The sequence below is a fragment of the Myotis davidii genome, unplaced genomic scaffold (assembly GCF_000327345.1).
Source record: "Myotis davidii unplaced genomic scaffold, ASM32734v1 scaffold200, whole genome shotgun sequence".
NCBI classification, from domain to species: Eukaryota; Metazoa; Chordata; class Mammalia; order Chiroptera; family Vespertilionidae; genus Myotis; species Myotis davidii.
In genome coordinates this window covers 3,230,294-3,243,784 of record NW_006293700.1, presented here as the reverse complement: position 1 = coordinate 3,243,784, position 13,491 = coordinate 3,230,294, and the positions used below count along the sequence as shown (strand labels likewise).

Sequence of the window (13,491 nt, the reverse complement as noted above, 5' to 3'; positions counted from 1 at the left end):
GTTGTCGGCCCAAGAAATGTCCAACCTTGTAGAGAATTTTTTATGAGTTTATTTGAGCCAAATTGATGACGATTGCTAGGAAGCAAAATCTCAACGGGTTGAGAAAATGATGCAGAGGCACAATTTGCAATAGCTAAGATCTGGAAACAGCCCAAGTGCCCATCAGGAGATGAGTGGATAAAAAAGCTGTGGTACATTTATACCATGGAATACTATGCAGCAGTAAAAAAAAATAAAAAGAAGAAGAAGAATCCCCTTTGAGACAGCATGAAGGGAAGGCCCGAGAGGGTGGGTGGGAGGTAATCAATCAAGGACCTTGTATGCATATATGCATGGCCCATGGACATAGACAATAGGGTAATGAAGGTGGGGGGGGGTGAGGGCATGGGCTGGCTGCAGGGGGTCAGTGGGGGACATATGTAATACTTTTAACCAGGAGTCCTCAAACTTTTTTAAACAGGGGGCCAGTTCACTGTCCCTCAGACAGTTGGAGGGCCGGACTATAGTTTAAAAAAAAACTGTGAACAAATTCCTATGCACACTGCACATATCTTATTTTGAAGTAAAAAAACAAAATGGGAACAAATACAATATTTGTATTTGCATGTGGCCCGCAGGCCGTTGTTTGAGGACCCCTGCTTTTAACCATAAAGAATCATTTTTTTTTAAAGAAAATGCTGCAGAGAATGGCAGTAATTTTATACAGCAGGATCAAAGGAGGAGACGTAAGGGGGTGGGGTGCATGAAATCCATTAGTGGTAGGGTAAGCGGGTGGGAGAAAGTCAAACGGGAAATCTCTGGGATTGGATCAAAACTTACACGGAGCGACATACACATTTTTTTACATTGGTGGGAACAGGCTAGTGAAGAATTCACGTCTCCAGCACATAGAGATGGTGTATGGGGAACCAGGTAACAGGAGGGTTCTGGTCTTCGCTCTGGTGCAAAGGTTGTGCCTGAGGGGCTGGGGACAGGAGATGACTCTGACATTTCAAAGGTATGTTATCTTCCATGGGTCAGAACAGTGGACAGGGATCACCTAAGGCAAAGACTGACCTTTGTCAAGGAAGCTGCGGGCCTCGGCCAGGACTGCCCACCAGGACTCGCTTTTAGTTGGGAATTTTTATGTTCAGACTACCTCGGGTGGTTACTTCAGGTCTCGGAGTTTGTAAGGCCTCCCCTGAGCTTGTCGGGTTGAGTCTGTGGCCCCTTCTCCTCCACACCTCTCCTGCCTCCCTCACCATAGTCCTGGGGCAGATACTATGACTTCGCTTACACCGACGGACGTTGACGGCTGGTGAGGGCCAGGGCTGGGTTCGCGCTCAGGCAGTGACCCTGGACGTACTGGATTCCCAGGGCTGCCGAAAATAGCGTCGCAAACCGAGTGGCAGAAACAACAGCAATTTATTCTCTCGAAGTTCTAGAGCAGTGGTTCTCAACCTTGGCTGCACGTTAGCATCACCTGGGAATCTTTTTAAAATCCTGATTTCTGGGCCTCATCCTCCGGAAATTCTGTTTCTTTGTTATGGGGGGGGGCCACAACATTAGTAACAAACAGAATTTCCGGAGGACGAGGGCCAGAAATCAGAATTTTAAAAAGATTCCCAGGTGATTCTAATGTGCAGCCAAGATTGAGAACCACTGCTCTAGAGGCGAGATTCCAAATCAGGGTGTGCACGGGGTTGGTTCCTCTTTGGAGGCTCCAAGGGAGAGCTCCTTGCCTCTTCCTAGCTGCGTCCTCGCCGGCAGTCCTTGGCCTGTGGCCTTGTCACTCCAGCCTCTGCCTCTGTCAGCACATGCATTCCCCCTGCTGTCTCTGTCTCTGCCTTTTTTTTCTGCAGAAAACTTTATTGTTACCACTGGGCCCCAGGCATGGGAGAGGGCTCAGGGGGGGTTAAAAGGCTGCCTCGTGGTTGCAGGGAGCGGCTCAGGTAAAAGCCAGACACCAGGGGGACAGAGAGGAGCCCCTGAGAGGCCTTGGGGCTCCACAGGCTCCTGGTGGTGCTTGAAGGTGACCCTTTGGAGGAAGCACTCGCCCAGCCCAGCCAGGGGGCGGCCTTTGGAGATGCGTCAGGTGTCGCCCATCTTCTTGATGAGTTTCACCTGCTCACCCAGGAAGTGGATCTCCAGGAAGGCACAGAGACGAGGGTCTGTGGGGTCAGAACCCAGGGCCTGCAGGTCCAAAAGGGCCTGGGTCAGGTTCCTCTCCAAGGCCACGGCAGCTTCCATGGCCCCTGAGCTTCACCCCACTCATCTTGGGGAGGCTTCAGCGCATCCTGAAAGAGGGGGTGGCTTCCACGCTGGTTTCATATCTTCAAGAGCCTCTGGGAGCCCTCTCAATTCTCCTCGGCCAATGCTCCAGGGCCACATGGTCACCATGGAAACAGAAGCCCAGAGAGAGGTAGGTGTGGGAGGCCTGCAGATGCAGGCTGGCCGGGCGGTTGATGGGGCCTCCGCCCCGGTGGCATGATTCTGACGAATTTGGGAGCTCTGACAGATTGCTCGGCAATAAGGAGTTAAGCTCAAAAAATGGTGTTGGCTGCTCTCGGGCGGAGGATGGCTGAGATTATTCCGTGCTGGAGGGTGGTCGGAGGCTGCGAGAAGGGGCATCATTGGGTCTGTCGAAGGAAGAGACAGATGGGGTGGGGCGGGCACTGCCGAGGGCTCTGCCTCTGCCCGTCTCTTAAAGGGTGCCAGTGATTGGGTTGAGGCCCGCCCTGGGTAATGGACCTAATTATGATTGCAAAATGGTCCTGCTTACAGGAACTGAGGGTTAGGACAACATCATCTTTTGGGGGGACACGAGTCAACCTGCAATACTGCACTCTTAAATGGGAGCTCTACAGCCGCAGGACGCTGTGTGCCTGGGGTGGGGGAGGGCAGGGCCCCCGCCTGCCCGCTGGCTTTCTGCACAGAGCCGGCTGGATGGGGAGACACACACCTGTGGGCAGAGGCCGGGATGGAGGAGCCAGGCTCTGGCCGCCGCCGTGGGGGAGGGGAGGCCTGCGGGTGGTGTCCAGGTGGACCACCCAAGGAGGTGTGGGCAAGGCGAGGGGCCATTTCTCCTGGCGGCTATGAACACACATCTCTCCCTACAGCAGTGGTTCTCAACATTCTGGCCCTTTAAATACAGTTCCTCATGTGGTGACCCAACCATAAAATTATTTTCGCTGCTACTTCATAACTATAATGTTGTTACTGTTATGAATTGTCATGTAAGTATCTGATATGCAGGATGGTCTTAGGCGACCCCTGTGAAAGGGTCGTTCGACCGCCAAAGGGGTCGCGACCCACAGGTTGAGAACCGCTGCCCCACAGCATGGTTTAAATCACCCTGACAGGAAAACCCCCCAACTCAAACCTGGGCTGGAGAGGCTTTGTTTTTCTTGCTAATCGATTCCCTTGCTCTTGGCTGGTGGTTAGAAAGGTTTCAACAATTACAGCTAAAAAGCTTGTGAGAAGCTCCTGGGAGACAGCACACGTTGTCTACAGAAGCAGAGCAAGTTAAAGGAGAAGTAACTACTGAATGAGGAAGAGTCTAGACCAGTGATGGCGAACCTATGACACGCGTGTCAGAGGTGACACGCAAACCCATTTTTGGGGTTGATTTTTCTTTGTTAAATGGCATTTAAATATATAAAATAAATATCAAAAATGTAAGTCTTTGTTTTACTATGGTTGCAAAGATCAAAAAATTTCTATATGTGACACGGCACCAGAGTTAAGTTAGGGTTTTTCAAAATGCTGACACGCCGAGCTCAAAAGGTTCGCCATCACTGGGCTAGACTAGTGATGGCACATTCTCAGGGCTTTCCCAGAGCGAGAGTCGTAGAAATGGGCTAGCGTTGTGAGATGGCCACGGTCATGTCGGAACAGGGAGCCCGGGAAGGGTCATAATTATACGTACCTAGGGCTGCCCAGCTGGCATGGCTCAGTGGTTGAGAGTTGACCTATGAACCAGATGGTCGAGGTTCGATTCCTGGGCAGGACACATGGCCAGGTTATGGGCTCGATCCACAGTCGGGTGTGTGCAGGAGGCAGTCAATCGAGGATTCTCTCTCATCATTATGTTTCTCTCTCTCCCTCTCCCTTCTTCTCTGAAATCAATAATAATAGTAAACTTTTTTAAAAAAGTGCCCAGGACTGTGGTCCCATGCTCTGCCCTGCCGTTCCCTGGGAGAACAGTGATGTCCATCTTGACCCGGGACCGGCCCGGAGCAGGTCCTCGCCAGCGGTGAGGTCAGCACCCCAGGGAACCAGATAGGAGTCTGTCTGGTTGCGCAGACTGATAAGAAGTGAGTGGTACCCCGTCTTTCTGGCCCATGGAAATGGCGCACTTGAAGTCACATGTATCCATTGGGCGACCCTGAACTGTGCCTTGTTTTTCCCGAGGTTCCCAGGGACCATTCGTTGCCTGCAGGTCTCAGCGAGGCCGGCTTCCGCAGCCACGCTGACAAAATTGAAACTTCCCCCTGGTCGCGGGAACAATGGACCCAGTGACTGGCCACCCGCGTGCCTGCCGGTGAAAGCTCCCGTGCTATCTGGTAGCACTGCCCTTCACCTTGGGGCCGCGGCCCCGGAGCTGGCCACGCAGACTCTTTTTCTTGGGTCAGACTGGGGTTTCTTAAGGGTGACTCAGACTGGAGATTAGGTCCAGGCAGAGGAGATAACTGTTTCTATCTCGTCTGGTTTCTCCTCTGGAGGAGGAAGTCCCCCTCCTAACTTGGTTCCGACGTCACCTTCCGTGACTTGTCTTTTCACTGGCTCTCTCTCATTCCCCAAGTTTGGGTCCCTGGACCTTTTCATTCTGAGTCTCACCCTCCCAGGCTCACTTCAGGGCGTCTCTGCAGGGGGATCCAGAATCTTAGCACCGGCTTCTTTCCGGGGGACAGGGGAAAGCGGCCCCGCCTGCCTGTTCCTGTCATCTCCGTGCAGAATTTCTGATATCAGATGCACGGTCCGATCTGCTGCTCCCACTCGCTTAGGCTCCTGATGAGCGTGCTTGTCAGGAAAGTTAAGTCCAGCCCAGCTGCGTGGCTCAGTGGTTGAGCATCGACCTAGGAACCAGGAGGTCAGGTTTGATTCCTGATCAGGGCACATGCCCAGGTTTTGGGCTCAATCCCCAGTATTGGGCGTGCAGGAGGCAGCTGATCAATGATTCTCTCTCATCATTAATATTTTGATCTCTCTCTCCCTCTCTTTTCCTCTCTGAAATCAATAAATATATATATTAAAATAAAATAGAAAAGTTAAGTCCCCTGTGCAGCCGTTGTCATTGGTCCACACACTCTCTGGCCATCTCCTTTCCCCTCTCACCACCTCCCTGCCTCAGCTTCCCTCCCAACTGGTCCCCTGGCTTCCATGTCCCCAAATTCTTCATAGCCGCTGACCTGATTCTGTTAACCTCACAACTGCTCATGCCGATGCCAGCAAGTGCCCCAGGCAGAGCTTCCCTCTTCTCTGTTGAATGAAGCGCACTGCTCCTTCCCCTGGGATGAAGGCTGTTTTTGAGACAGATGGGGCTTCCTTAGGGAGTGCGTGGCATTCTCTGCTCCCGTCCTGTTTGAGGTCTAATGAGTGTGATCTTGCTGTTCACTCTCCGGCCTTTCTGGAGACCCTGTTCCTGGGCCCGGCCCTCCTCCTCCTCCTCGCACCTGTTGTACCACCAACCTTCAAGGCTTATTGCAACAGCCACCTCCTGCCTCCCCCTTGCTGAGACCTCGCACACTCTGAGGCTTCGTGTGTAGCATCAGCACAGAGAGATACTCAGATGTGACCTTGTGCATCCCCTGTAAGCTCCCGGAGCCCCTGGGACAGGCCCTGGGCCCGGGGATGCCTGGTGTGCTTTCCTAAGCTGCCCGGGGGCCAAGGCTGTCTGCCTGCTCAGTGGCCCAGGGTCCCAGCCCGGCAGGCCCATCCCAGCCTTGCTTTCTCAGTTCCTCTTTTTAAATCAGACACAGGCAATAGATTTGGCACAGAAAGATCTACCCTGCTTCCCCACCCCCCACTGATTTTAAATTTTGTCGGAGGCAAAAGCAAATATCCAAGGTTCAGGTCAACGCCAATTTGAAAGCATTTCTGCCAGTTGGAAAAGAAAACTTTGAAAAAGACATTTGACTTTTTTTTTTTTTTTAACTTGGGAAAAATTTGAAAGGTATAGCCTTTCAAGGAAACAGGATACTTAAAGAAAAAAAAAAAGAAAGAAAGAAAAGAAAAAAAAACCCAGCCTGGCTGCATGCAGTTGAGCCCTGTCAAGCTCAGCTAATCTCCTGTGACAGAGCAGCAGACCTAGCAGAGCAGGGGGAACAATGGCTGGAATTTATCTCCACCGGCTTCATCATTCCTGGGTCCCACTCAATGTGATTATCATTAAACCGATTGAAAGGAGTGAGTGAGTGTGTGTGCGTGTGTGTGTGTGTGTGTGTGTGAGAGAGAGAGAGAGAGAGAGGGAGAATGCACTCTCACACAGCTGGGAGACAGAAGTGGTCTCCCTAGGGGTCAGCCTTGAGTGCAGTGGCCCTGAACAGTGGCCTGACTGGGCCAGATGACAGCAAAGAGAACATATGCAAAGTCAGCAGTAATGTCAGTGGGGGTGTAGAGGAATCATCAGCAAGAACAGTCGCCTTGGCCATTACTTGAGTGAGCAGCAGAGGTACGCAGGCTCAACGGCAAGAGAGCTCAGGTTTGGGGAGAACGATGACCATCCACCCAGCGTTAGACCGAGACTGTGATGCGGAGGGAGAGAACTACAGCGCGGCGGAGGCCTGGAATCCTACCCCTGCATTCACTGTATCCCCTTCCAACTGCACGGCCAGGGAAGTTGGACAACGTTCAAAGGAGAGCCATGGATGTAATTAAACTAGGCTGGGACGTGGGAATTGAATTCTACACAAAAGGGAAATGAATTGGGTTTATGGAACTCAGAGATGGACAACCTTACAAGGGCAGCAACAAATAAAAATAGCAATAGCTTAAATGACAACACGGGAGAATTAAAATTAAACGTAGGGAAGTTTCCTTAGTCCTGCGATGGAGAAATGGGTCGCTTGAGTAGAATGGATTTCTCCAGGGTGGTTGGCAGGTGCTGGCTGATGCAGGCAATCCTGAGTCGCCTCGGACACGTCTCCGCCCACAGTTCTGAGGCCACTTTAAATACTTCTTTAAACTCAAGATGGAAATGAAGAGGCAGCCTGGTGCTTCTGTTGTCTCAGTGGCCTGGGGCTTGGTTATCTTTGATAAAGATAACATGAAGCCACTCCTTACAGACCAGCGATGGGGACAGGCACCATGCAGGACTGTCCTGTGTGGACACAGAGCAGATTTGATCTGTGCAGGGCAGGCCGACTCAGAGGGAATGGGCTTCTTTTTCTTTTCCCACTTTTAGCATAAACAAGGCCCTGATAAGGGATCTAATCTAAGCAATGGTACCAGTGGAGATTGGAGTGAATGGCACCCTAAGCTGTTCATGTCTGTTCCCGACACCATCCCATTCAAACTTTTTTCTTAAGGCGTGATATGGTAGAGAAAAAAAGAACACGATTTTCCCTACGACATTGCTGATAACTAATAAACCACACACTCAGTTGTATGTAAGTTAATTCTTTAAATTTAATCAGTCCTTTATAAAACTTCCCAATTAATTAGTAAAAGATGGCTTATTTTAATAGCCTTAAACATTGGTTGCTATTTAAACAAGACATTCTAAAAAAAAAAAAGGCAATCACATAATAGTTTATAGTCATTTACAAGTGGATGGTATACATTTAGATACAGAGGTAGAAGTTCACTTTTACAACGTCTCACTAATACACATTTACCAAATTCAAGGCACAAAATAGTTTGCTTTACAAAAAAATACTGTAAAAATGTCATTTGCTGTTGTACAAGGTGAATAAAAATTTCAAAAGAATCTTTACAGCCTTCCATATGTACTCCATAGTGTAAGATTTCCCCCCCCCCACCCCCACTATTCATAGTTGGCACAAAAATGGGGATTTTTTTTAAATTTAGAAGTCCCCATTTTTAGAAAAGTTCTCTTTGCTGATCTGCTATGTGTTCTAGATAAAAGTCCACCCAAAGAAAGGAAACAGCAACTTCCTGAGGAAAGGGCACGTTCTGTATGCAGCAGAATTCATAGGTAGGAAATGCATGATCTTTTTGGGATAATTCGGTCCCCAGTGATAGGTACTTCAGGAAAGGTTTCAGGAGAAAGTTTAAAAATCCAGCTAACACTTCAGTCGTTGTGACCTTAAGAAAGAGACCTGATTATCTTACCGAAAAAATCAAACATCACTTGATTCAAACTGATGGAGATTTCAAAATTCCTTTTTAGAAGAGCTATATAAACACCACGAGAGGCTGCACAGGCTGTGCAAAACGGAAACTGAAGAAACGGGAGAAAACATCGCACTATCGGTCCTTGGAGTTGCAAGGGAGTCAACTGACTAGAGTTTAATGACAAGAATTAATGAACGCTATGGGAATTAAGAAAAACCACACACATGAAACACACTGTAGTTATCATCTCTAGACGTTCTGCTCATTAAAAAAAGTCACGGGAGCCTGGAGACGCCACACAGTGCTTGTCTGAAAGAACTGACTGGTTTTAGGGTTCTGCCTAAAAGGGACCCCACTGGCAACACTCGACCTCACTTTTGCTGATCGCGTTTTTCCAAGTACTCTAGTCGGTTAATTTACACTTTATTTTTTAAAAAGTTGATTAATAAAAAAAAAAAGTCCACTCGAATTCAGAATCCCGAGAATGTCCGTGACGCTGATGTGGTGAACGGAAACATCTTGCTCGTCTTCCGAGGGAAACAGCGCTCCACCCAGAAAAGATCCTCAGATGCCGTTTTTCGCCTCATTATTGTTTGTGGCTTGTTTCCTCTGAGCGATAAAGGGGTACATACACTTGTCCGCTCCGAGGAACCGATACATGCACACGACTGCTTCGAAAGGGAGGATGCTGCAAGGGAAAGCCACAGCGGTTAGCCAACGCGAGCCGTGCGCTCAGGCAGGGCGGGCTGGGGGGGTGGGGGGACGGTGCCCGGGAGGGACCCGTTACCTCTTCATGAAGGTCACGATGTACATGAGGCGGGGCGTGCAGATCATGGGCTGGTCGGTGAGGATGGCCCGCATGGCCTGCTGCACACAGTAGTCGGGCTTCAGGGGGGGCAGGAACGGCTCGATCTCCTTCCTGAAAGTTATGTGGTTAAAACGCAATGAAAGGGAGCACACAACAGGCAAGCCTGCGCTTCACAACATGAACAGCGATGTTATCTGAGCGACAAGATTTTGCCTCAGTTTTCACTTCATTTTGCTTTTCTGTTTTTTTTTCCTAAATGTTCCTACTATGAACAGGCAGAGTCTGGAAAACAAGTTTAAAAAAGAGGGCAAAATTGGTTTGCTTTCTCTACAGTGAGTCAAGTTTAAATGCCTTAAATTATTTTTTTCTTTCAACATAAAAAGCAGAGGGTGTTTGGCATAGCAAACACTGAGCCCAAATGAGATGCCGGAGTGGTGTGCAGGGCAGGGCAGGTAGTGGCGTGTGAGCCCTGCGCAGCCTTCGGGAGGCAGCAGGAGCCCTTCCTGGGCGCTGGCCGGGAAGCCAGGTATGTTCTCCAGGGCTCACTGACATGACACGCATTGACTGTGACCTTCAGCTGAGTTCAGCATGGCACATGTTGAAATAGCCTGCTGAAACGCGTTACTCCTTTCACTTTCCTTTGTCCCACCACAGCTCTGGACACCTGGCCTGATGCTAAATAGGAAGCAGAGCTCCTCAGACCCTGAGCAGCTGATTCCTAACAAATAAGGAGGGAAAACCACACGCACACGCACGCGCGGGGAAGGTCAGCCTGAGACTGCAAGGACTGAAGTCACCTTCCACCTGCCTCCCTGCTTGGTCAGGTTCAGGATGTGACCAACAGGGAACGCGCTGGGTTATCTCCTTTGCCTTTCAAATGCATCCAACAGAGGTCTCAAGCACGTCATCGCAGGTACCCTCTTACTGACTCGCGGGGTTTATGCTGCTTAGCAAAGTCAGATGAGACTTCACATCTAGACTCCCACGTGCCTCCTTTCATTCCTAGTAAACCGAATCGTTTCTTCTCATTCTGGAGTGAATCTGGCTACATACACTCTCTGCAGAAAGGGCCTCCCAAGCCTGGAGAGTAACTCCCCTGACACTGACATTCCCACACGGTACTAAGGAAGTAAACACCTCCTGAAGAGGGGGCCTCCAGTGCACTCCTGGGAGCTGCGTCTCCTCCATGAAGGCCCGGAGAAGCCGTGTTCTGACGCTTCTAGATGGACGTCTGCTGGGTGACAGTGTGGCACAAGACCCGCCTGTTCATCTCATTCACCTCAAAGCCTCTGACCAGTGGAAATTATAGGTTAACTGTCAAATGAGTGTCCAAGTGCAAGCTGACGTCTAGGATCCAATTTCACGTTTTCCCGATATGGAAAGATGATTTTTAAAACACTTTTTAACAGCAGTAAGATAGGTTCAGACGGACCTGATCCGGCAGCCTCGGAACATGCCAGTGTCTACCAGGTATGGGCACACCAGTGTTGTCTTAATTCCGTCCTTCTCAGCAGCCTTTAACTCGTGGCTCAGGGATTCGTGGAAACCCACGACTCCGAATTTACTGGCACAGTAATCCTGTTAGAGGGAGAGAGGAGGGCAAGAGCTGAGTACACTGAAGCCCCAGACCAAACCCAGCCTTCTCCCGGGCCTATTACTCTGGTTACATGTTTGCTACAAAAGGTTACAGGTGACTAAGCAAAGAAAAGGAAAGCATTTTAAAAGACAGATATCTGATGTGGTTCAGTGCAGAAATAATATTTTCAAAGCAACAGCAAAAACACATGAACACTTTCTGCCACATCAATGAAGTATCAGATTACTTGGGGGAAGTTACCACAAAGGAGTCTAGGAGAGCCAGCGAACTGGAGTTAGAAATGGAGAGAGGTTCACTTTGAAGTGTCTGGAAATTTTACAAATGGCCTCTTGTTCCCCAAAGGAAACTGAGAAACAGTTAAATTAATGCTAGGAGAACAGAGGTGAGTCTAGCTTAGGTTATAAGTTGTTATGACCTGATTTTCTTTTTCGGGTGAAGTACAAGTAAAAAATGATAACTATACCTGTGAACTTAAACTAGAACTCAGCCTAAGGAAACATGGTATAAGAAGAAAGTTCTCCACTACCCAACATTAAACTTGGGAATGGCCACGCAGAATGCAGAAGTCGTCTAGTCTGTGCCCATCTGGGTGGGGCGATGCGTTCAGTGTTAACCCTACAGGCACCCACAAGAGAACCGCTTTCTGGTTTGAATGTGGTGTGAAGGCCGGTTCCACACACCAAGGCAGGACCCCTCACATCTGCCATAACCATCTCATCTGACGAGCTGACACAGACAGGTAGCTCACTTCGGTCAACCTTGGGCCTCACTTATCTGCCCCCCGTGACACTGCCCCTGCCCTCCACGGCTTTGTTCTTGAACCTGTGCCTTCCACCATCATCAAACAAAAAACTGCTAGCGGGCACGGGGCACACAGAGGACTGGCCCAGCGCCTTCCCTTCCCGCTGCTCCCCGTCACACTAGCTGGCCCTGGGACACCAGGCGGAGGGCAGCAGGTACTCTTCTTAGGATGTGGGGGTACCCGTCACCAGAGAATGCGATTCAATGAAGGAAATGCTTCCCATCTGACAAACCTCGACTCCGGCGGTACTGAACAGCCCCAAGGAACTCGCGACTGTCACGATATGACCGTGATTGATCTCCAGCATCGTGGGAAGAAAAGCCTTCGTGGTCTGAAAGAAAAGGGAGACACAGGCTTCAGAACGGACATGAGCAGCTTCCTCTAAAACCCAACCCAACAGCATGGAACAGAGTTCACACTGACCAACAAGAAGATCCCTTCAGAGTCGGGGTAACCTCATACCGTGTCACTGGCGTGGCGGGCCTGTTATAAGCCGTGACCAACAAGACCGTGACCCAAGACCCTTTGGGGACAGTGTCCAGATGAAAAGAAAGCCGTTCGGATAAGGCTCTCTGTCACCTTTCAAGTGAGTGTTGTCTGCTGATCTGAACGACCCCCAGGTCAGAGTCTACTTATGCGCAGGACACCTAAGTGCGGCTCTCGTGGTCTGGAAGGGCCTCCAGCCGCCCACAAACAGATGCCTTGTGTTAAGTTTACCTAGTGGACACATCTAAGCAGTGACAAACCATGAATGCAGGGGTGTCCCAGCAATCTTCCCGCACGCAAAGATTTACTGCCAAGTGTGCTAACAGGAGGTGAAGTATTTTCGTATGTAAGAACCGGGGAAAAGTATAGAATCATTTTAATGGAAACTGTCATAATGCTAACCCTGCATTGACAAAAAGTTCTCACTGACAGCACTGCACTGGTGAATGTGCAGGGGGGTGGCTTTCCCACGGAGGCAGATGACGGCCACTCAGGTAGCAGAGCACGAGGCTCCAATTCCAGGAAGGGGCCTCAATGAAGTCTCTTCTCCTTCAGGCTCTATTGCCTTTGAGATGCAAGGCTGTATTTTTTTTTTTTTTACATTACTTCAAATTGCTTAAGATGATCTATGAACTACTCTACCAGGCTCCCAACAGTTTTATAACCTGCTTCTTAAAAGAAAGCAGCAAAGAGCAATCTGTCTACTGTTGAGTTATAGCCCATTGCCAACACAGCTTCCCATGATTTATGAAGTTAAAAAACCCAAACGCTGCACACAATGGACTTTAAGAAGAGCTGCATTCCCTTCTCAGAGGAGTTTCTGGCTAAGTGATCGCTGAATTTCTGCATAAATATCTAATGTGTTATCAAAGCTTTTGCACGTCCAAGATCAAAAACAGTCATTCCATCATTTCCAAACCATGATGCAGTTGGCCAGATGGATCTTGGTGACATGTCCTAAGGTTTTCCTGAGTCTGACTCTGGACCGGCATGTGACACCCCTCGCCCCCAACTCAGACTCCATCTGTCTGGGCCTCCACTGTTGTCGCCCATGTCATGCTTATTCTCACCTGTCAGGTTTCACCCAAGGCCTCTTCTCTGACACTCCACCTCCCGGGCCTCCTACGTACCTCAGAGCATACTATGCATCACAGTCCCTTCTGCTTCAAAGTGCTCATGTCACTGGGGCTTCCCAGGACCTCTCTATCGAAAGTAGTTGGGGTGTTAAGCCTTTACCTAATATTATTCTGTTCACCTTGACTTTGTCCATATTTCTTTAAGACACATAGTAGGTACCACTCAACCGTAACATCTGTTGTATGGTATCTTGGTTTTGATTAATATGTCTAGCTAGCCCAGACTAGGCGGGAAGATACAGGTACTTTCAGCGATGAAGGGAGATTCCCACGCGGTGACAAGCACTGGGGAGAAAGTGACGGGACTCCTTGTGTGCCTACAGACCCGCCGCAGGGCTGGGCGTGACAGCCCATGCTTCAGCTTGCCTTTATTTCTTCTTTGTAG

The 13,491-nt window shown here is 49.6% G+C and overlaps 1 protein-coding gene across 1 annotated transcript in view; it reads right to left on the bottom strand.

The window, feature by feature from the left end:
- Window positions 1-7,586: 7,586 nt before the first annotated feature.
- Window positions 7,587-13,491, bottom strand: part of RDH10 (retinol dehydrogenase 10 (all-trans)) — a gene marked incomplete at its 5' end in the record, with an annotated part of 26,762 nt that continues 20,857 nt past the window's right edge. Inside the window, 4 exons of the mRNA XM_006767361.2 lie at window positions 7,587-8,965; window positions 9,065-9,196; window positions 10,518-10,663; window positions 11,717-11,815. Coding sequence (XP_006767424.1) covers window positions 8,842-8,965; window positions 9,065-9,196; window positions 10,518-10,663; window positions 11,717-11,815 — 501 coding nt within the window. The remainder of the gene's footprint in view (window positions 8,966-9,064; window positions 9,197-10,517; window positions 10,664-11,716; window positions 11,816-13,491) is intronic.